The following is a 22,769-nucleotide window of genomic DNA, read 5'->3' as shown; positions in this document are numbered from 1 at the left end:
TGGTAAAGATATATCCATTTATGTGTGCATTATCTTGAAATTCAGATGTCAATACTGGAAGAAACAGCTAATAAACAGAGTGGTTTCTCTAAAGAGCAGGAGTGGCTTTTTCTAGGTGCATAAGACTTTAAGTTGCATGTATTATTATTTCCATAATTTATTTTACTTCATGTCAATTATGTACATTTAGAAGGAGAGATCCCAGAAAATTTTGCAACTGATAATCAGGAAGTCTTTACCTATTACAGGCTTAGAAGCAAAATTTGCTTGAAATATTATATGTGAAAATATACAAAAATCTCAACTCCTTATATGCCACAGGGAATGATTAACTAACATAGGGCACATCCATATTTTGGAATTCTCCACCCTTGCTACATTCCACGGGAATAGCAAAGATTGGATCAAAGTCCACACACAAGGCACGGGAAAGTGGGAAAAGCTGCTGGGTAGTGAAGTGCAATATTGCAAATGTGCACATATGCAGGGCACACCCAACAGGAAACCTTTTATGTCAATTTGACTGGGCCACAGGGTGCCTGGAAGTTGGGTCAGTCCTATTTTTTTTTTTAAATATATTTTATTGATATTTCACAGAGAGGAAGGGAGAGGGATAGAGAGCTAGAAACATCGATGAGAGAGAAACATCGATCAGCTGCCTCCTGCACACCTCCCACTGGGGATGTGCCCGCAACCAAGGTACATGCCCTTGACCGGAATCGAACCCGGGACCCTTCAGTCCGCAGGCCGACGCTCTATCCACTGAGCCAAACCGGTTTCGGCGGGTCAGTCCTATTTTGGGTGTGTCTGGGAGGGTGTTTTCCATGAGAGGAACATTTGAATTGGGAAAGCAGATTGCTCTCCCCAAGCGGGTGGGCCTCATCTTACCAGTTGAAGCCCTGCACGAACCAGAAGGCTGAGCCTCCGTGAGCCCCAGAGAGTTCTTCCTGCCTGACCCCCTCCAAATGGGGACATTGGCTTTTTCCTGCCTTTGGACTCGAGGGAAACATCACTCCCCTGGGTGTTTGGTCTGCTGCCTTTGTCATTCCACCATCCATCGGCTCTCCTGGGCCTCCAGCTTGCCTGCTCACCGCAGGACTTGGGTCTTGTCAGCCTCCATAATCACAGGAGCCAATTCCTTGTAATAAATCTCTTCGTGTGTGTGTGTGTGTGTGTGTGTGTGTGTGTTTAAAACATTTTTCACTAATTGTATAAATTACTATTGTAATAAGAATAAAACAAAAAAGTTAGTTGCTTAAAGGCCCTTCTAAGATTGGCTTTAGGATGATCTTGGAGGATGAAGTCTGCCCACTGCGGACATGTCGGTGACACCCTGTGCTGGACATCCATCTAGATCCGTTTGGGTCAAAAAGAGGCAGCCACGCTGAAAACAGCAGAAAAGTGTGCCACCAATCCCCCTCTCTTAGCAAACGTTCTTCACCGGCCTTGCGGCCCACGCCACCGCTCCCAGGCTGAGGGAAGTGGGGTGCCCCTGAAGCCTCTTCTGGAGGAGATCCCAACTGCAGGGAAAGTGCTTCCTCCAGGAGCCCCTCAGGCTGTGGGCAGCCCCTCCAGCCAGACCCAGCCAGCTCCTTCCCGCACCCCCAGCCCCGGGGCCTTCCACTGAATGCTTCTGCTCCAAGCTCTTCCCTCCCCTCCCCTCCCTGATCCGTGTCCCTCAGGATTGGGGACCCAGGAGCAGCTGTCTAGGACTAAACTTTCTCCCAGACCCTCTGCGCTCCCTCTTCTTTGCACCCTGCATTTCCCAGTTCCAAATAACCAGTCCACACAGAGTGTCAAGCATTGGTTCTTCTTTTCCTACTCCACTGAGGAGGCTGCAAATGATAATCCTCACAGTGAGTAGCAGAAGGAGGCGGGATCTGTGTCCCCGGGGCCTGAGATTCTTAAACCACTTTGTTCTATCTTCCCTCAACTCCTCCCAATGCCTCTGACTATTCTTCCTTTCTTCCAAATCCCCAGTAGAGAAGCTGGGAGCAGGGTAGGGGTGGGGTGCAGGTGGAGATCTGCTGGGGTCAGGGCTCCTAGCCGGTGATGTTGCGTGTCATCTCACACGCCCAGTGTTGCACCCGCAGGCAGTAATCGTCGTTCCAGTGCCCATCCTCCCGGACTTCGGCACAGTCTTCATCTACACCGTCTTTGTGCCCCTTCCAGTTATTTGGTTGCCCGACACCCCAGTTCCTAGGAATGCAGGACAGAGCTCAGACTCTGACCACCCCATCCCAGCACCCCTCACCCCACCTCAGAAAAGCAGTGCCTTGGAGAGTTCAGGGAGCAGAGGCTGCAGCCTGGGAGGCTGGAGGGGAGAGGGCTGGGGAATTGGGTCCCTCAGGATGGGTGGGGTGGGGAGGAGGCACTTACTTGTAGCTGTTCCCATAGTCTGTGCCGTCCACCCACTTCCAGGAGCCATCACTCTCAGTGAGACCTATCCAGGTGTGAAAGGGGCTCGAGTGCTGTGCAATGAATTTCTGGAAAACAAGTGGAATGGAGTGTCGTCCCTTGTGCTCCGTGCAGGCATTAGCTGTGGGCCCTCAGCCTGCCCCAGCCTCATCTGCCCCAAGGTGCAGCATCAGCTCCCAGCAAAACTAGGTCCTCGCTTTGTCCTTGGTAACCTTAGCTATTGCTTCGAGATAATGTACTGGGCTAAAGCCCCTGCTATGTGCTTCATGGGTATTATTTTATTTAACCCTCAGAAGCCCTCTAATGCTTCTGACTTAAGGACCTCGCGGTGGTTGGTAGAGCCCCAAAAGTCAATGCAGTGCTAAGTTTGTGACACTGCCCCCATCCCACCCCCACTTCATTCTAAACCCCTGGCTGCTACCGGGACTCTATTCCTATCGGGATCCTGACTCTGGCCCCTGTGCCTGCTGCCCCCACGGAGCCGTCGGTGTCACCTGCCCCTCAGGGGCTTCTGCCCTGCTCCTGCTTCTGTGTAGCTGTCATCTCCAGAGGTTCACCGGGTCCTGGGGCTTCCACTTGGACCCACTGCCCAGAGCCCCAGGATGACTTAGCTACAAGGGGACTGGCTGTCAGTGCTGAAAATTGGAGGCTGCCCTGGTATGAGGGAGAGTGTGGGGAAAGCAGACGGATGGTTGACCAACATCCACACCCAGCAGTTAGTTCCCTTTGGCAGCATGTGTAGGGTCTCTAACTGCAGTTGGGGGGGAAATTCCTAATTCTACTCTCACCTCCTGGAGACACAACTAAGATGACAGCCAGTCACCTCCTCAGATGGCAGACACGGAGCATCCAGGAATCCTAGAATCCTGTACATAGGATAATGTCCTGTGCATGATGGAGTGTCCTGAGAGGCTGTTCCCAAATTCAGAGGATTCAGCACCGGTGGAGGGAAAGTGCCTGGAGACAAGATCTTCTAGTTGCTGCTGCCTGCTCTCCTAGTCCCCTCTCCCCATCACTACCAGAAGCTGAATAATGGAACTAAGAGTGCAAATCATCAAAACACAGGCCTCTGTGTCAAAGACTGATGGGAGGAATCAAATAGTGCCAGGTGATCAGAGAAGACAGTCCAGGAGAATTCACCTCCCAATTCATGGTAAATCACAGGCAAGAAAGAATGGTGCCCATTCATAAAAGTGGCAGAGGTGAAAATGATCGTGGAACTTATGCAAAAATAAAGAGGAGGAAGAGGAAGAAAAGGAGGAGGAAAAAAGAACTGTGATATCAAAAAGAGAGGTGAAAAATATACTTTGTTTTTTTTTTCTTTTTTATTAAGGTATTATATGTGTACATATCTTACCAGTGGCTCCCCCCCACTCCTATACATGCCCTCACCCCCCAATGTTTTGCATCCGTTGGTTATTCTTATATGCATGCATATAAATCCTTCGGTTGAGCTCTTATTTCCCCCACCTCTCCCTAACCTTCCTGCTGTAATTTGACAGTCTGTTTGATGCTTGAAAAATATACTTTGAATGAAAGGCATGTTTTAGAACAGAGGGCGATGTTGGAGAACAACTTATTTACAGCCTAAAAAAAAAATTAAAGAGGAGATGAATGCCATAAAATATCAAGGATGATATTTAAAAAGAAAGATCACACAATATAAGAAGTAAAGAGAATAAATACAAGAGAAAACTTTAGATATATAAAACAACCCAGGAACTCAGCAGGGAACCAAGTCTGAGACATGAAAGATGGGCCTGAGAAAAGGACCCAGAATGCAGAGGGAAAGAGCAAGATGGAAAGAATGGCAGCAAGATGGTGGCTGTGGAGGCAGAAAATGGGCATCCTTTGGGGTGACGTGTTCCAGAGAAAAAGAGAACAAGTGGACAAGAAAAAAAAATGTTCACATACATGACTCCAGAAAATCTTCTCAAAAGTTAGAAAACCTGCCCTAACCGGTTTGGCTCAGTGGATAGAGCGTCGGCCTGCGGACTCAAGGGTCCCAGGTTCGATTCCAGTCAAGGGCATGTACCTGGGTTGTGGGCACATACCCAGCAGGGAGTGTGCAGGAGGCAGCTGATCGATGTTTCTCTCTCATCGATGTTTCCAACTCTCTATCCCTCTCCCTTCCTCTCTGTAAAAAACAAAACAAAACACAATAAAATAGATTTAAAAAAAAGTTAGAAAACCTAATTTTACACATTAAAAGGACTCTCCTGGCCTCAGAGCAAAAGTATAGCATGAGCAACCAAGTTATATATCTGGATGAGATTTACAAAATTAAAAGATAGAAAACAGTCCAACTCTTCAGGCAAAAACACTTAAGGAATCGAGGAGAGAAAAGAATGAGCCTTATAAACATCCAAGTAGCTAAGAGACTAGATCTTCACTGTTCTCAACACAGAAAAGAAATGATAATTATGTGACAAGAGAAAGGCGATAGCTAACTCTACTGTGGTAATCATATCACGATATGTAAATGTACCAAACCAACATGTGTAACCTCAAATTTATATAATGTTATACGTCGGTTAAATCTCAATTCTAAAAAGAAAGAATGAGGTGTGTGAATAAGTGTGCCAGTTTCCTCATCTTTCATAATGAAAGTTACATAAACTCCTTGCTTTTTTTGAAGCCAATAATTTTCAGCCCATCATTGAAAGTTATAAAAGGAATCACTCGTATAACTAAGAATAAGCTACATCTAGTTCAAAATACCACAGGGAAAGAAGAAAAAAAGAACACATCTCACACAACAAATATAAACAGAAAAAAAAGACAGATTAAGATTAAGCATAGCTATTAGAAATAAATGAGATGTACACCTGTTAAAAGACTCATTCAATTAAAAAAATAAAAAACAAAACTTAAGCACAACCTATAGGAAAAATACCTTAAAGTTGGCTGCATAGAGGCATCAGTTGGGGTAACTTTAAAAAATCTTAATGCTCCAGAGGAACCCAAGGTTAATGAAATCAGAATCTTTAAACTCGTCAAGTATAAAGGCGTATAATACAGAGCCAAGGCTGTGAAGCCTTAATCCAAAACAGAGACTCACAGGTTGGAAATGAAAAGATGGGCTGAGTTACATTCAGCCAATGCGAGGGAACAGAAATCAAGGTCCGTTCTATTTGTGTCACATAAAGATGAATTCAAGACAAAAACATTAAAGCAGACACTGACATTCACTTCAGAACGATGAAGGGACAGGTCCGCCATGAAGTTGTATCATTAAGAACTTGTGCGCCAGCTCACAGAGCACTGACATCTTGGTTTGGCACACATGAAACCAACATTTGTGTAGGTCCAAATGGATTGAAACAAGCGATTTCAATATGGTTGGTAAAGCCACATAGGCTTGTAATTATTCAGGCAACATGTGGTAGTGAAAACACTGGCGGAGGAGGCAGAGTGGCTCTGAATTCTGGCTCCATCCTGACTTGCTAGTCCCTTAGCTTCCCTGTTCCTCAGTTCCCTCATTTCTCCCTTCCTCAAAGTGGGGATGATAAGAGGACCTACCTTGTAGGGTAGTGAGGATTATAGGAGTGAATATATGCAAGTGCCTGTCACATAGTAAGGACTCAGTAAATGTTACCATGAATATCGTGTGTGTGTGTGTGTGTGTGTGTGTGTGTGTGTGTGTGTGTGTGTGTTTTAAAGCCCCACCTATTCTAAGAGGCTGGCTCTTCCCTGTGGACGTTGGTGTTTGGGGTTGTGGTGTGGAGGTGGCAGGGGGCAGGTAAGACCTGGAGAGCCTTGGAGGGACCCAGTAACCCTATGTCCCTGGGAATCCTGCCCACTCTGCTCCTTTCACCCAAATGGCCGCCACATCCCAGGCAGCACACAGCGAGAAGGGCTCTCAGTGACCCCGCGCTCTGCACCCGAGTCCTGCCTCTAGTTAGTTCATCTTGTCTTGCGTTCTGTCTCCTGACCTGCTCCTCACCCCCTGCTCACCTGGCTCCTGCCCCTTTGCCCGAGCTCCTGGCTGTAATCTCCCACCTCTTAGATCAGTGGCTGCTCCACTATGAACCGCCCAGCGTTCTGCCAACCTGCTGCTTCTGGACTCTTCCCCAGGTTAAAAAATAATAAAGCGCTGGATCCAGCCCCAGGGTTTGCATTCCAGAGGCGCCTCCTGCCTGGGGAGGTGATGCTTCACCTGCTCCTCTCTGGAGTTGATGACGACCAGGTGGGCGTTCTCCAGCTGGCAGTACTTCTCAGCCTGGGGCCAGGTCAATCCAGAGCGAGAAAACCAGTAGCAGCTGCCTTCATACTCCATCCAGTCAATGGGGCAGCAGGTATTTTGAGAGTCTGAGGTGGGAGTGGGGAGGTTCTGAGATGCTGCCCAGTGACACATGGGCAGGATATGGGGCTAGGGGCACTGCCCTACACACAACTCACCATTGCTCTTGAGCGCAGCCATCTGACAATGCAAGGAGTTCAGGCCTTTGATCAGTTGCTGGACTTGCAGGAGCATTTCAGAATAACCTGGGACACACAGAAGGGCAGTGGGGACAATGCAGGGGGCCCAGCTGAGGGCCCTCCATGCCCTCCCACCACATCAGGCCCAGGGGCAGGGGAGAAGGGGCCTGACCTGCTTTGAGTTCCTGCTGCTCTTTCTCCAGCTTGCTCTCCAGAGAAAACACCTTGTCATTCAAGCTACGGGCTGGAGGGGAGGGCACTCAGCACCCCTGGCTGCTCCCACCCACCTCTGTCCTGAGAGCCCAGCCCCCACCCTTGCACACTCATTCCTGGTGGAGCCTCTCACCTGCTTGCAGTTCTGGCTCCTGGCTTTCCACCACAGCTTTCAGAGATGTTATTGTTGCTTGCAAACTGCCACCTGGAGGACATGGGGACTCAGTGCTCAGGATTCAGCATCCCCTCTCCCCCACCATGACCCCTTCCATCTAGAGCCCCTTCCAGCCAGGCTCACCCTGGGAGTGCAGGGCCTGGACCTCAGCCACCGTGTTGGAAGTGAAGTTGCTGAAAGATGCTCTCAGGGTCTCCAGGTCCCTCCGCATATTGGCATCTGATCAGGTAGGTGGGACCATGAGTGCTAAGCTTGATCAGTCCTCTCTGTGCTGGCACTGAGAGGGCACTGGATATACATTGGCTCATTGGGTCCTCACAGCCACCCGACTTCAAGGTACAGGCACGGTTGTTATCCAAGCTTGCAGCGGAGGAAACTCAGGCTTCCAGAGGTTAGGCACTTGGACTACATTACCCATGAGTAAGTAACAGAGCCAGCAGCTGTCTTTACCCACCATGATCATCATCAGTGCCTCGATTACTGTACCCCACTATCGCCCCCATCCCTGCCCATCCTGTGACACTCACTTTTGGATCCTATTATGCAGATATCGACCAGCAGGAAGAGGCTGAAGCCCAGGAAGAGCAGGAGGAGGCAGGGTCCAGAGCAGAGACGCTTGAGGAAGGCTTGGGGAGGACATGACCCTGCAAGAGGAGAGGACAACAGGAGCTGAAGGTCCAGGACAGGAGAGACACAGGGGAGGAGGAGAGGGCCACGGGGATATGTCAGGGATGGAGGCTGATGCAAGTAAAGCTAGGGGGAGGCTTGTGGTTCAGGGGATTCCCAGGCCTCTGACCCCTCATGAACCAGTATAAGTCCTCAGTCACATGGGCCCTCACCCCTACGGCAACACATGATGGCAATATGTGGGAGAGGGAGCAGGAGGACACAGAGTGAGTTGGGGCAACCAGGCCCTCAGCAGATTCATGCTTGTCTGTATTGTCAGGTTAGCACATGCTTTCCTTTCCAAATACGACTGTTCATTCTCCCCCAGTGCAAACACTCATGCCTTCCCCCGAGAGTATTGGCCACCAGGCTGCTGTATTCCTCTCTGACCCTGTCTTTCTGGGGACCTTGAATCCTCTTCATACTGGAGCCCCCAGGGCCTGGGGTCTGATTCCCTCAGAATGGGGGACCCCAGCAGTGCACATGGTAGAGGTGCAGATACACTGTGACTGCAGAAATCTTTATAAGCACATTAAGAGGGTATTTTAGGAGATAACCCTTCTCCTTTCTTCTTACCATTTTTAATCCCCTGGTTTTTCTTCTCACTCTCCAAGGACTGGAGGTCTTCATAGTGCATTGACATCCTTGGACCAACGCTGAGGCTGTTAGAGCTGAAATGGAGGCAGGGCCAGTGACCAGCTAGGCTGGAGATAGGAGACAGGGGAGGCTGGGACTAGGTTGGAGCTGAAGTCAGGCTGGAGTTGAGGTAAGAGAAGAAGTTCAGGATGAGGATGAACCAGGGGTTAGGGATACGAATGGGAATGGGCCTGGGTTTGCAGCAGAGGTTGGAAGTGAGGTCAGGATTGGTCTTTGGGCTGGGGTTGGCTTGAATGTGAGATTGAAGGTAAAGGTAAAGTTGGAGCTAAAGGTATTACTAGGACTGGGTCTTACATTGGGGGTGCAAGTAAGGTTGCATCTCCTCCTAGGACCAGGGTCAATACTGGTGTTGGTGCCATGGATGGCGTGGGGCCTAAGCTTGGCCCTGAAGTTGGAAACAGAAGAGAGTTGAAGCTCAACTTTGGGTTGGGGCTGATGTTAAGATTCATGTTGACTTTGGGGTTGAGACTGTGGTTGGGGGTTAAAGGAGGAATTGGTGTTTGTAATGGGGTTAGGGTTGGAGCTAGGCTGGGGCTGAAGATGGGGCTGGAAATGGGCTGCAGATGGGGCTCAGTGTGAGTCTCAGTTTGGCTGCCAAAGTTCCATCTGAATCCAGCTGAGTGAATAGAGTCTAAAGTGTCCATCAGGTCATTGAATCTCTAAGCTGCCTTTTTATATCTCTTCCTATTCAGTCCCAGTTGAGACCCACAGCCCCTTCTCCCTGATTTCTCTAACTCCCTCCCTGTCCTCTTGGTCTCACCTACATTCCCAGGTTACCTGTGCAAAGTCTGGAGGCTGTGATTCTTGGGTTTGCCACGCAGCAATGAGTAGAGTTGGGTAAAACAAAATCCTGGAGAGTAGGGTAGAGGTGCCTGAGGAGGAGTCAGGTCAGTGGCTGGAGTCCTGCTGGTCTCTGTGTCTGAAAGCCCAGGAGTCTATCATCTGGGAACTCTGTTTCCTCCAATTTGGGCAGTAAGCAATAATGGGATAAAGCTGGACTGAATGTTTGGGGTGTTAGATATCAAGTCAGCTTTGCTCTCCTCCTCCAGGGCGTGTCTCCTCCCTTTCCGATTCTTTTCAGTTTTTCTGACTTCTTCATTTTTGGTGTTTGGGAGATGAGTCCTCTGACACACTCCCTTCACTTCCTGCATCTGATTTCCTGGAGTTGTTGGTGTCTCCATCATGGCTTACCCAGGCCAGCCCTTGTTCAGTCATGGCCTAAGTTGCTGGTATCTGACCTTTCTCTGGGACCTCAGCTACCAAGCTCCCCCAGCTCTTGCTTAGCTCTCTTCACTCCACTCAATTGGAGGGAAGAAAGTGAAGAAGAGCAGGATTCCTGGCCAGATTGGGAGTGGAGGAGCTGAGGAAAGGGACAAACTTTATTGATTATCAAATTTCTGATGGGGATTGTGCCAGACACTTGCTGAAAATTCACCATTTAGTTCCTACCAGAATCATGGGAGGCACACTGGATGATTAGTATTATTGTAAAAGTAAAGTTGACCTTGTGGACCCCTGACAAGGTCTCAGGGACCTTAAGGAGTTCATGGTCCACACATTGAGAGCCTTGGTGTAAAGTAAGTAATATTTTATAATGACCTTTTATTCAGCCATATTGACAAGTTATTTTTGTTAATTCTACAAGTTTTTTTTTTTTAAAAAAAATACCAGCTTCTTGCATCTCAAGGTGTCATTATTAGAGAAAATTATGTTAAAACATTTTATTTTTTTTTTCCTGCATGTATTATATTTTCTTACTCATACATTATATTTTTAAAGTCAGTTGAAATGTATTTAACTCATTAATGAGGGGGTCAACAGTATGGTCCTACACTGGCTCTTCTATGCATTTGTTATCCAAAGTTATACCAGACTCTCTTCTGAAAAAGGACTTTGGTTCAAAGAGTATCAAACTGCTCTTGGGCGATCATGTAAAGTTTTCCAAGTTACTTCTGGAAACCAAGACTCTTAGATAAGGAGGAGATGAGATGGAGAAAAGAATGGGGTGACACTATACTAGTTTGAACCGCTCTTAGGGTCCTATATTAGAAGGACTTTTGGATTATAAACTACAGGAGATCTCTGGATTTAAGTGATGCAACAAGACCATTCCTTAGACAAGGGTGTCTCACATGGCCCATTATGGGTTGAACTGTGTCCTCTAAAAAATATGTTGAAGTCCTTAACCCCAGGACCTGTGAATGTCACTTCTGGAAACAGGGTAGTTGCAGATGTAATTAGTTGAGGTCATACTAGAGTAGGGTGGGCCTTTACTCCAATATGACTGGGGTCCACATGAGAGGAGACACAGACACACAAGGGAGAAAGCCATGTGACCATGGAGGCAGACTGAAGCACTGCAGCTGCAAACCAAAGAATGTCAAGGGTTGCCCGAACAACACTGGAAGCTAGGGAGACGCAAAGAGGGGCTCTGTCCTACAGGTTTCAGAGGGAGCATAGCCTTGTGATTTCAGACTTCCAGCTTCCAGAAGTGTGAGACCATGCATTTCTGTTGCTTTTGTGGACTTCTGTTAAGGCAGCCCTGGAAAACCAATATGTGACTAAAGGGCAGGGAAGTGGCTGAAGCCCTGAGACAGACTGGAAAGGGGGAGTTGGACCCCTTAGGTTCACCATCTGCTTTATTCCTCTTTCTCACTGCAGATCATCATTTTCTCCTCTTTGGCCAACACTCCCCATGGTCATTTCCACTTCCTTCCTATGCAGGTCTGGGCCACCAAGCAGTCCAGAGTGGTTCCTTCTCCCCTTACTACCAAGAGCTAAATTATGACTGGTTTAAACCTAATGGGGAACACCCTCTCTCTTTTATGGGTATTGGTTTAAGGGGAGACATGTGACTTGGTTTTGGCCCAGGACACTTGAGGATCTGGAAACCTTCTGTGGCTTCTGGAAAAGATTTTCCTCCCGGATGAAAAAAGAACGGTATCTACTAGTAAAGGAGGAACCCTGCTTGTTGCCTTCTTGCTGTGGATGTTTCCTTGATGAGAACATGATGTTTGGAGCAGTGACAGCTGTCCCATGTCTATGAAGAGAAAGCCAAGAGTATGGAGTCTATTTAACTACTGTGGCAGTGTGAATGCATTATGATCCTTTGGGGGAAGGCCAAGAGCTGGGTGTTTAGAGGACCCAATATCGGCTTAATGCTGTACTCTGAGTCTCTGAGTACAGTGCTCTGCACACCCTGCTTCTCATCTGAATGAAAATATTCACTTCTCTTAGAGTTAACCTACTTGTAATTTAGGTGGGGGGTGAAGGACAAGAATCTGAACAGAATCTGAAGAAAATGTATGAATCATGGGCTAGAAAGGAAGACAAATGCCTCCAGTTGTGCCCCCAGAATTATTAGGATTTGAAATGTCAGAATGAGTCACAGCTGATCATGTTTTATAAGTGAAAAAGCAACTCCATTGTATATTATTATTCAAGTGGTGCATGATTACCTCATGGGGGCGGATGGGAACAGTCTATTGCCATTTAAGAGAATGGTTTCAGAATGAGAAAAGAAAGCCATAAGCCATGCACAAGCCTCCTGACTCCATCCCTTTTCCATGGGTTGACTGAGAATAAGGGGCAAGACACTATCCCTTCCACACACAGAGGCATAGCCACTACAGCCTACAATCAGCCAATTCAGAAATTACCACCTACACTCTCCAGTTTTATACCTTGGCCATGTTGAACTGCAGCTAGGAATGGAGTGATTCTGTTCTAGGAGATCATAAGGAACAGAATGCTTATTATAAACTAGGCTGCCTTAAACATCTATAAGAAATTTTATAGATGGCAACTGTGAAAAGGACTAAAAATAATTGTTCTCTTCTGTAAGCAAAACTGTTTGTTGACCTATGTTCTGCTGGAGTCCTCATCGAATTCAGTAGGAGGACATCAGTGAATGGGAAATAACCTAATTTGCATTACACTTCTCTGCCATCTGACCACTCATGTTAATCCTGAGATCTTTACCAGTTCATTGATCACCAATCAGAGCCAGTCCTGAGGTGGATGAAGATCTATACTTTTCAACATAAGGAACTGGGACTAAGCCCTTCTTGCCTTTGCTGTTCTCATTCCTCCACTGCTCTTTGGGTGTTTCCTGGATTCTTAGGGTGTCTCCTTTCTTAAAGGCAAATCTGCATTACATTCGTTAAAGTCAAAGAGGGGTTGGGTCACACCTCCTCTGGCTCTTCCTGCCTGAGAATTACCCCACTTCTGGTCCTGGAAACTGGTCTCTCAACATTGTAGTGTCCAAATAGTGCATTTTGTAGAATTCCAATAAGTAGGCAATTAATCACACACCTGATCTTCTGTTTGAAATCTAAGGGGACTCAACCCAGCTACTCCACTCCTCAGAGAGAAGCCGCCCATCTTGACCATCACCACCTGTCCCCAGACCCACAGCACAGTGGACCAGCTCAGGTCTAGCCTCACTATTGTGTTTGGAATGGAGGTGCAGCTGTAAGCACTCCTCACTGGAGAGCTCTCTAGTCCTTTAGTTTCTTTTTTCTTATTCATCTTTTAAAACTCTCTTCTACTTATTAGATATGCTTATTTTGTATTTTCTCAATAACTCCAACATCTAATTTCTACCCAGGTTTATTCTGGTTGATATTTTTGCTGACTTTCTTTCCTGTTTTGTTTTGTGTTTTGTGGTGTGTGTGTTTTTTTATTTGTTTGTTTTCACCATAGCTCTTATTTTGGAACTTTGTCTTCTGAAATTCTTTCAGGTCTGGTCTGGTATATTCCTATAGAAAGGGTTTGTGTTTGCTTCTGCTAAGTGCCTGAGGTCCTTCCAGGCTGAGATTACTTTAAATAAATCATTCAGCTGGATGTTTCTTGGACCTCACATGAAGTGTGAGGTATCCTGATCCTCCAACTGGTCTCCCTGCTTCCAGCTGGCCCCAGCAGTCAATTCTTTTTACTGCCGCAGTGTGGTTAATTTTTTTCAAATCTGCCCCGGCAGGTGCGTCGTCCCATGCACAAAAAGGTTCAATTTCCCATCACATCGAAGCACATACCCAGGTTGTGGGTTTGATGCTCTGTCAGGGCGCATGCAGGAGGCAACCGATTGATGTTTCTCTCTGACCTTGATGTTTCTCTCTCTCCTCTCAATGAAAACTGTTTTAAAAAAATCAAATCTCATCTGTTCACAAAGGCTCCCCATAGCCCTCAGGACAAACTCCAGAGTCCTTAGCCAGGAGCACAAGGCTCCTTATCATTTGAATCCAGCCTGAAAACCATGTCTTCAGAACTCTCTCTGTATACTTAGCTCCAGCCCACGAGAAGGGAAATGACTGAAGTATGTATGTATGTATTTATTTATTTATTCACTGCTACTATACTGATGCTCACTTCATCCCAGACATTATGTCAGGTCCTTTACAAAGAGTGTGGGTGTTTCTTCTTCTTCCTTGTGCATCTGTGTGGTGGAAGAGGAAGAAGCTTATGGTCAAAATCAGAGGGAACAAATCACATTAACAATAGTAAACAACATGTCCCTACCAGAGTCCTAGGAATGGACCCCTCCAGAGTAATCTCTGGTTTTCCAATCTCTCCAAGTCCTTCAGGCACCAATGGGGAGTTCATAAATGATTTGGCCAACACTTTTGGCTTCCTATGCAAGACTGATTCTTTTGGGAGTCAATAAACTTCTTCAGGTCTGTCACATCTCTATAAGCACTCAGAAAGCTTTAATCCTAAGTGCTGGGTACTCGGGGGATAAATCAGCTCTCTTCAAGGACAACAGGGAAATAAACCCAGAAACCACAAGCCATCTAAGAACAGCCAAGCTTTATGTTCCATGAACTCAGGCTCTGATATTACCCTACCTTGCTGCTCACTGGCCATGTCCTGGAACATCTGCACCTGAGCCTTTGAGTAAGCTCATGACCCATAAATCAGGATGCCTCTCCTAGGCAGCTGGTTGACCAGATGCCCAAGGCCTTGCCCTCACCTCTCTGTAGGCCTATGCAGTTGTGCCTTCCTGCCAGGCCCAGCCACCACACTCTTCAAACTAAGCAATAGGCATCAGACTCACAAACGTGCTTTACACTAGGGTAAGTCACACTTCAAGACTCTTGGTTGTGAATCAAGAAAGAGAGATGTGACCAGAACTTGAGCAGAGATAAATAAGCCTGGAAAAGTTATTTGTCTGAATGGGACAGAGAGAAGGAACCTTTAAGAAGAGAGGCTGCCCACAAATTAAAATGCTTTGAATGTTAGGGAGAAGGCTTTGCAAAGGACATGGCATTGAAGTGCTGACAGGGGCAGAGGAGATTTGAGGCAGAGAAGAGGAACTCTGTTCAGAAGAAAGGACACTGAAAGGAAAAGACCTTGTGCACGGACAAGAGGAGGTTTGTGTGGTATTAGCAGCAGCAGCCATAGCCTTTTCAGTTCCCAGACCCTCCCAGTGGCTTCAGGACTTTCCCAGGGCTCAGTCATCCTCACCCCCACTCCTTCCAGTGTCCACACAGGGCATTCCTCTTAAGGAAAGAGAACAGACCTTAAACCTCTGCCTTGTACATGTGAGACCTCCAGAATGTCTAGTTTACGTGCCTACAGCTGCAGGAAGACCTGTTGTCTGACTCCCTGTCTCCTCCCACCTTGGCTTTTGGTCCTGGTTGACATTATTCAGCTGGGAAGCAGATTCTGGACCACTGTAGCAGATCTGGGTGTTGTCAAGAGAGTCCCCTGAGAGGTTGAGTCCCTTTAAATCAGATGTGAGGTCCCAGGCTGGGGCTAGAAAGACAATGTACCCAGAAAATTCAGAGGTAGCTAAAAGGTTGGGTACTGCAGAGAGAAATGACAGACCTCACCCCTTACCCCTTCTGGTGTGAGTCCCCTTCTCAAATCAAGACATGAGGAGCACAGGGAACTGGACTGAAGTAGACATGAAGGCCAGCTATGGCCAGAAAATGGGAGGAAATGAAATGGAAGGGAAACACCATTTGTAAAGTGCCTACCAGGTGGCTGGAGTTGGTCCTTTCCAAGCCTTATTTCACTAAAGTCTCATCAACAATCTAAATGCCTAGAAAATGTTGGCATTAAGAACCAAGAACTATAGCCCTGGTCTGTGTGGCTCAGTTGGTTAGAGCGTCATTCTGTGCACCAAAGGGTTGTCCTCTATCTCTAAGAATTAATAAAAAGCATATACCCAGATGAGGATTTAAAACAAATCAAGAACTATGTTTTTAACACGTCCAACTTGCTTTTGCAGGATGCATGCACACTGCGATATCCATTTAAATCCCATTTCCATCCTGACAACCTGTTTTTAGTGGACATCTTGGGCTGCCATGCACCTCACATTCTTCCTTTGTTTGAGAAGTTCCCAATAGTATTATTATATTCATTTCACTTTATTCAGTTATGATTGACATGTCCTACCTTATTATTTCTGATGGGAGGCAAAACTCATCCTACCTGCAGACACTGAAAACACCAGGGGCTCACTTTCCTGGTGTCCCTACCAGCTAGGATGAGAGCACATGACCAAGGTTCAGTTGGTCAGGAATACGGGCCCTGGACTTGGATTTAGAGCTAATGGTGAATGAAGCAGAGAAGGGGTTCTGAGCAGCAGCAATTTCTAGGCCCTGGGAATGCAGAGGGCCAGCAGCGACATCTAATGGTGACAGCAGTGGTACTGGCCACCCATTTAGCCCTGTGGCAGTCTGTGTTCCTGTCAAACCTAGTTCTGCAGCCTTCTTGATAATTCTGAGAGGTACCCAGTAAATGCTATAATCAATCAGTTCGCTCTCTAAACAATTCTTACATATCTATCAACAAGCAAATCTAAAAATCAAGTGAATAAAAAATCTGATGAACAACAAATACATATCTATCAACAAGTGAATTATGAACAACAAATACATATCTATCAACAAGTGAATCTAAAAATCAAGTGAATAAAAAATCTGATGAACAGAATAAACTGAATATAATAGAATCAAGGGCATAGAAAGGGAGTGGACTGACAATTTTAGGGCGGAAAGGGGTGTGGGGGGTGCAGGAAGAGACTGGACAAAAATCGTACACCTATGGATGAGGACAGTTGTGGGGGGTAAGGGCAGAGGGTGGGGTGGGAACTGGGTGGAGGGGAACTATGGGGGGGGAAAAAGAGGAACAATTGTAATAATCTGAACAATAAAGATTTATTTTTTAAAAAAGTCACATAGACCAGGTTCAAATACTTTAGTGGGGTGCTCCCTGCACTGTCCTGATCCCCTGTCCTGGAGATCTGCTGTCTGGAAAGATCCAAGAGCTCGAGGCTCCAGATCTTCAGCACTTAATGGGACTAGGGAGGTGGCGGGGGGAGGGTGGGGGTGGGGATGACAGCGGGAAAGGATGGAGACTGAATTGGAAGAGGCACTGGAAGACTTGGTAGTGGGGGTAAGAGAGAAGTAATGTGGGGTAGAACTTCCATCCCATCCCAGGTCTTGGCTCTAATCTAGCTCCAGCCTCGGCTGTCTTATCTGTGCCAACTTCAAACAGACCATGGCCTCTTCCAGCCTCTTCCAGCCCCAAACCCAGCAGACTACTTACCTAGTCTCAGTTACAACACAAGGTTCAGGAGACCCAGCTTGGTCCTCCATTTATGTGTGGTCATCCAAGCAGACTGTCCCCTCTACACAGTGAGCCCCACTGTCCTGAGTGGAGGGCTGGCTTTACCTTCTCGCTTTATTACCCGCCCCCATTTCAGGGCATCTCAACAGATGTGCTCCCCTGACCCCAAAACACAAACCCTGAGCTTATGATCTCATCCTCTTCCCAGGTCATGTTTTTCTTCCACTTTTCCAGACCCTGGTTCTGGACTTGGAGATCTATGCTAACTTCCCATGGCATGGTCTCTGGGTGAGCTGGGGAAGGACAGGTTTCTGGTGGGTGAGGGGTGAGAGGCAGCTCTATTAGGCACTTAGAAGCCCAAGATTAGCCGGGTCAAACACCAGAAAGTCTCATATTTTTGTGTACCTCAAATAGAGCTGTGTTTCCTGTGGGTAATGCCATCCATCTTTACCTGTCCCCTCCCCTCCCATCTGCAGAGGAGCCCCCAGTGGGTGTACCCAAGGAATGGCTAGGCTTAGTTCAGGTCTTCCCTAAGGTTGCAGATCCCTGAGGCCCCCAAACCTCCCACGAGACAGGTGCTCCCATGAGAAAACCCCAGAGCAATTTGGGTTCACAAACATAGAAACGCCCCTAATCCTGTAGGCCCCAAAGTAAATTATGTACAGACCTTGACCCTCTCTTTTGATCCCCCTGAAGACCCTACCTGGCTCAGCATCTGCTTCTGCGGCTTTCTCCAAGTGGGCAAGCATCAGCAGTTTGGTCCACCAGCAATCCCTCCTTGTAGAATAAAGTAGGATGCAAAATTCCACATAAATTTTCAATGTCAAACAAGATGTTTCAGAGAAATTGCCTACACATAAAAGGTCTATAACCCCAGACTCTCCTGACCCCTCTGACTTAGAAATGAGTCCTCTTTCCTCTGTGTTCAGCTTCTAATATCAGTGAATATTAGTCAATGCTACGTCAGTGGACATTTTTGAGAAGCATCAGTCTCTGGGAAAACATCTAAATTTCTTAGCCTGGCCTGCAAGACCTTTCGTGATGGGACCCTCTGCCCCAGCAGCTTCATTCTACATTGTCCTCCTACACGCTCTCTGTCCTCCGCACGGCAGCTATTTACAGCACCCCAAACAATAAACAATGTGCCAAGCTGGCTCATGCCTTTGTGATTTTTCCATAGGCTGCTCCCTTTGCCTGGAATGCCCCTGCCCACACATCCATCTGGCAAACTCCTCCTCGTCCTTCAAGACCCAGCTCAAATGGCTCCTCTTCTGTGAAACCACCCCAGCAGGCCCAAGCAGAATGAGTCAGTTCCTACCATGCAGCACTCTGGTGTCTGTGTCTCTCTCCTAGTGTTGAGATTTCTTTATTTCACTTTTTTCCTCTAATTTGATTGTGAGAGCTTGGAGGGGAGAGACTGTATCATTCATATTTGTATCCCTAGCATAGCATCTGGCATGGTAGGTATCTATAAATATTTTGTATGAACAAATGAACAAAACTTACTTAGATTCCTTTCTTCTCTTTTATTTTTAGAGTCAAGATAGGGAGACCAGCATTTTCTTATAAACTTTTGGAAATGCTAAGAAAACCACTCACCACATAGAAAAAAAAATTCCATTTAACCTCTTTTTGTAGCCATTCACATCTTATAACTAGTGTAGTTCTACTGAGAACTCACCAGGCCAATGAGTTTCTTTGACCTTGAAGCATGAAGATATAGCCACGTGGCAAAATCACGGTGGTGCTTAAAGGGTCGAGTCAGGTTCCTCCAAGTCACAACAGCAGCAATATGGGCAGACACATGTCATGTTCCAGGCACCACTTTAGGCTCTTTTTTATACATGTATACATAGTGACTCATTTAATCCTCATAAAAACCCTATCATGTAGCTACTATTACTATTCCCATTTTAGAGATGAGAAAACTGAGGCACAGAGAGATTGAGTAACTTGCTCACAATCATACAGCTAATAAGCGGCTGAGATGGGATTCAAGCTAAGGAAGTGTAGCTTGGAAATCTATTCTCTTAACCTCAACGCTACATTAGCTCAATGAGCAAAAGTGTAGTGAGGGTAATTTTGGCTGAGAATGTAGGGGACATGAGGTAGAAGAGGAATGTGCTTTTTCACAACCAATCACCCCAGGTCCAGGCTCTGGGACGTCCTCTGGGTTTGGAAGTATCCTTTGAAGGTGCTCAGCATAACCCTATAGAACTCCCAGACCCAGAGGGCCCAGGCTCCTCTTTGACTGCCTTGCATTTTCACTTCACCATGGAGCGGGAGAGGTTTGTTTCCAGGGACGACATTCAGCTTGGAACAGAATCCTCACCACCCATCTCAGGAGTGGGCTCCCTGCCCTCCTGGTGGCTGAGGATCTGCTGGCTCCGCCTCCCAGGTGCCTTTCACAACAGCAACCCCAGGCTAGGAAAACCAGTAAGGCCACTTTTCTAGGGTGTATTTGGCAGGACCTTAAAATTTCAAGGACTCTGTGCCCCACCCAGGACAAGCAGAGGGCATGACATATGCAAACATTCAGGAGGGAGAAAAAGACAGGCATGTCCATGGAGAGGGTGAGCACTCTGGCAGATGGAAGGGAGTGTGAGAAAGGAGAGGGTAATGGAATGGAAAAGTATTCTGGGTCTACTTTTGGTTGTGAAAGGCCTTATCCCCAAAGAAGAGAAATTTGATTCTTTTCCTCCTGTAGGCAGTGGAGAGCCATCAAAGGTCGTGCTGTATTTGTTAGGTTTACAGTTTCACTACTTAAGAAGCTGTTCGTTTTTTTCTTTAGCTGCCGATACTTTTCAGCAATTAGGAAACACTGCCATCATGTGGCTTTTGGGAGGTACATGCTCCAAACAGTAACTTACCTAATTTTCTGATATTGTTTAAGAATGAAACCAAAGAACACATCTCTGATTTAAGTAGCTGAAGTATAGCAATGGCGACCTTCATTCTAATGTAAAAAGGATGCTTTTACTAAAAAGTTTTGCACAGCAAAGGAAATCATCAACAAAATGAACAGACAGTTACTGAATGGAGAACATAGCCCCAATGATACATCTGATAAGGTGTTAATATCCAAAAGTTATAAAGAACTCACACAACTCAACACCAAGAAAACAAATGATCCAATTAAAAATTAGCAAAGGACCTGAATAGACACTTCTCCAAAGAGGACATACAGATGGTCAATAGACATATGAAAAGATGCTCAATGTCAATAATCATCAGAGAAATGCAAATTAAAACCACAATGAGCCCTGACTGGTTTTGCTCAGTGGATAGAGCATCGGCCTGCGGAAGGGTCCCAGGTTCAATTCCGGTCAAGGGCATGTACCTTGGTTGCGGGCACATCCCCAGTGAGGGGTGTGCAGGAGGCAGCTGATTGATGTTTCTAACTCTCTATCCCTCTCCCTTCCTCTCTGTAAAAATCAATAAAATACATATTAAAAAAACCCACAATGAGATATCACCTCACACCTATCAGAATGGCTACCATCAATAAATCAACAAATAACAAGTGTTGGTGAGGATATGGAGAAAAGGAAATCCTCATGCACTGTTGGTAGGAATGCAGATGGTGTAGCCACTGTGGAAAACAGTATGAAGGTTTAATTCTTTCTCAAAGAATTAAAAACGGAACTGCCTTTTGACCTGGTGATCCCACTTCTAGGAATATATCCTAAGAAACCTGAAACACTAATTTGAAAGAATATATGCACCCTCTATGTTCCTTGCAGCATTATTTACAACAGCCAAGATCTGGAAACAGCCCAAATGCCCATTAGTAGATGAGTGGATTAAAAAAGCTGTGGTACATTTACACAACGGATACTACTTAGCCGTAAAACAGAAGACAAGAGGAGAAACAGTCCAGAGAAGGAAGATGCTAACGACGCCTTGCCACGCTAGCAGTCAGCAGCTGTGCTACGCAGCAGGTTGCCTAGGACCAAACCAGAGAGGGTCGGACCTGCATTGCCACCATGTGCCCACCATCCAGATATCATTGCTGACATGTACACATAAGGAACTGTTTGACATTGAAATGGGACTCAGAACTGTTGGACATTGAAATTGGGACTCAAACATTTTTTGTTATTATATGTTTATTTCTAACCACTATACTGTATACATGAAACTAAAACAAAATAATGTTAATGTAAAAAATATATGTACTTTTGATTAAATGAAAAAAACCCTACACATTGCTTAGAATTGCCCAAATTACACCAAATAGTAATCTAATTAAAAATAAATAAAAAATTTTTAAAAGATACAATTAATAAAGGTTTTAATAAATCAGTACCTGAGCCCTGGCCAGGTAGATCAGTTGGTTAAATCATTGTCCTGATACACCAAGGTTGCAGTTTTGATCCCTGGACAGGCCACATACAAGAATCAACCAATGAATGAATAAATAAGTGGAACAACAAGTCAATCTCTCAATCTCTCTCTCTCTCTTTCTCTCAACTCAGTAAATAAATTAAAAAATTTTTAATTAAAAAAATCAGTACCAGGGTTCACTTCTCAGATTTCTTACTTTGTTTTTAAAATTCTAATCACTAATCTTTAGCGATTCTGATGGCAAAGATCCTTTCTATTCTTCCAGTGCCCCCTATCTTAGAATCATAAATTCTCTGGCCCTGAAAAGGCTGCCTTTCCAGGCCAGTTTGGCATCAAACTGTCTCCAGGCCATTCCCCTCCACTATGGCAGATTCTGCTTCAGTCCTAGGTCTATTCTTCTGGTTAATCCTTACCTGAGGATATTTTTCCCCATTGAATTTTAGACAGATTGGAAGGGAGGGGGGAGTCGCAGAAAGAGAAACATGATGTGAGAGAGACACATCGATTGGTTGCCTCCCACATGTGACCGACCTGGGCTGGGGATTGAGCCTGCAAATGAGGTATATGCCTTTGAATGGAATCGAACCCGGGATCCTTCAGTCTGGGGCCGACACTCGAACCACTGAACCAAACCAGCCAGGGCTATTCTCTTTGTATGGTCCCACTGTTGGACAGTCCCAAAATTTAAATACATATTTCCACCATCTTTTAGCTGTGTGGTTTGGGCAAGCCACCTAATCACTGGAAGGTCCAGTGACTTCACCTGTAAAATGAACATGACACCATCTTCACAGGGTTATTGTGAGGATGAAAAGAGACATGTGTGAAGAGTGCCTGGCACAACACAGCTCCTCAGAATAAGGGAGTCCCTCTTCCTCCCCTAAGTCCTTGAGGGCATATTATTGTTGGGCACACAACAAGCACTCAGTGGAGGTCTGTGATTTGATATCTAAGATTTACTGGTCTTCCAGCAACGTTTTCTACTCATCCCTCAGGCCGTGGAGGAACTGCCCCTGTTTCAGTGCATTGCTACCTACCTTGTGCTTGCTGGGGATTGCAGTCACGTATCTCCTCGGTCCGCAGCAGGCAGCAGGTGCTTGACTCTGGGCAGGTGCGTGGCATTCATTCCTGGCTGCTCCCTTTTCCTGAGGGTGTGTGTGTGTGTGTGTGTGTGTGTGTGTGTGTGTGTGTGTGTAAAACTTAATCCCTGTGGGACTCAGTGTCTGGCCTCACCCTGGGCTCGCTGATTGGCTGTCTCTGCTGCACGCCCCCGCCCCGCGCCTCCCCAACACAG

The 22,769-nt window shown here is 46.3% G+C and overlaps 1 protein-coding gene across 3 annotated transcripts; it reads right to left on the bottom strand.

Moving 5' to 3' along the window:
- Window positions 1-1,791: 1,791 nt before the first annotated feature.
- Window positions 1,792-22,668, bottom strand: LOC308254997 (C-type lectin domain family 10 member A-like). 3 transcript variants are annotated; one of them, XM_080681754.1, is made up of 11 exons: window positions 22,513-22,668; window positions 17,832-17,905; window positions 8,471-8,565; window positions 7,756-7,872; window positions 7,352-7,447; window positions 7,187-7,258; window positions 7,013-7,084; window positions 6,820-6,906; window positions 6,578-6,729; window positions 2,380-2,486; window positions 1,792-2,199 (listed from the first exon to the last, which is right to left on the bottom strand). In XM_080681754.1, exons 3-11 carry the CDS (start codon window positions 8,535-8,537, stop codon window positions 2,043-2,045), a joined length of 927 nt encoding a protein of 308 aa, XP_080537880.1. In that variant the 5' UTR covers window positions 8,538-8,565; window positions 17,832-17,905; window positions 22,513-22,668; the 3' UTR covers window positions 1,792-2,042. The 3 variants fall into 3 exon arrangements, with proteins under 3 accessions (XP_080537880.1, XP_080537879.1, XP_080537881.1); XM_080681753.1 differs by lacking the exons at window positions 17,832-17,905; window positions 22,513-22,668 and adding an exon at window positions 9,329-9,609; XM_080681755.1 differs by lacking the exons at window positions 7,013-7,084; window positions 17,832-17,905; window positions 22,513-22,668 and adding an exon at window positions 9,329-9,591.
- Window positions 22,669-22,769: the final 101 nt, after the last annotated feature.

Source organism: Plecotus auritus (assembly GCF_963455305.1).
Source record: "Plecotus auritus genome assembly, chromosome: 7".
NCBI lineage: Eukaryota > Metazoa > Chordata > Mammalia > Chiroptera > Vespertilionidae > Plecotus > Plecotus auritus.
Note: the sequence above shows the minus strand (reverse complement) of the source record. Positions and strands in the feature narration are given on the sequence as shown.

What these genes read in the sequence shown, in the direction of transcription:
- LOC308254997 (XM_080681754.1), bottom strand. Translation starts at nt 8,537, where the DNA reads ATGTCAATGCACTATGAAGACCTCCAGTCCTTGGAGAGTGAGAAGAAA. An exon ending in CTGCATAATAGGATCCAAAA is followed by an intron (nt 7,448 to 7,755) that starts GTGAGTGTCACA and finishes CTACCTGATCAG; the next exon opens with ATGCCAATATGCGGAGGGAC. An exon ending in GGAGCCAGAACTGCAAGCAG is followed by an intron (nt 7,085 to 7,186) that starts GTGAGAGGCTCC and finishes CCTCCCCTCCAG; the next exon opens with CCCGTAGCTTGAATGACAAG.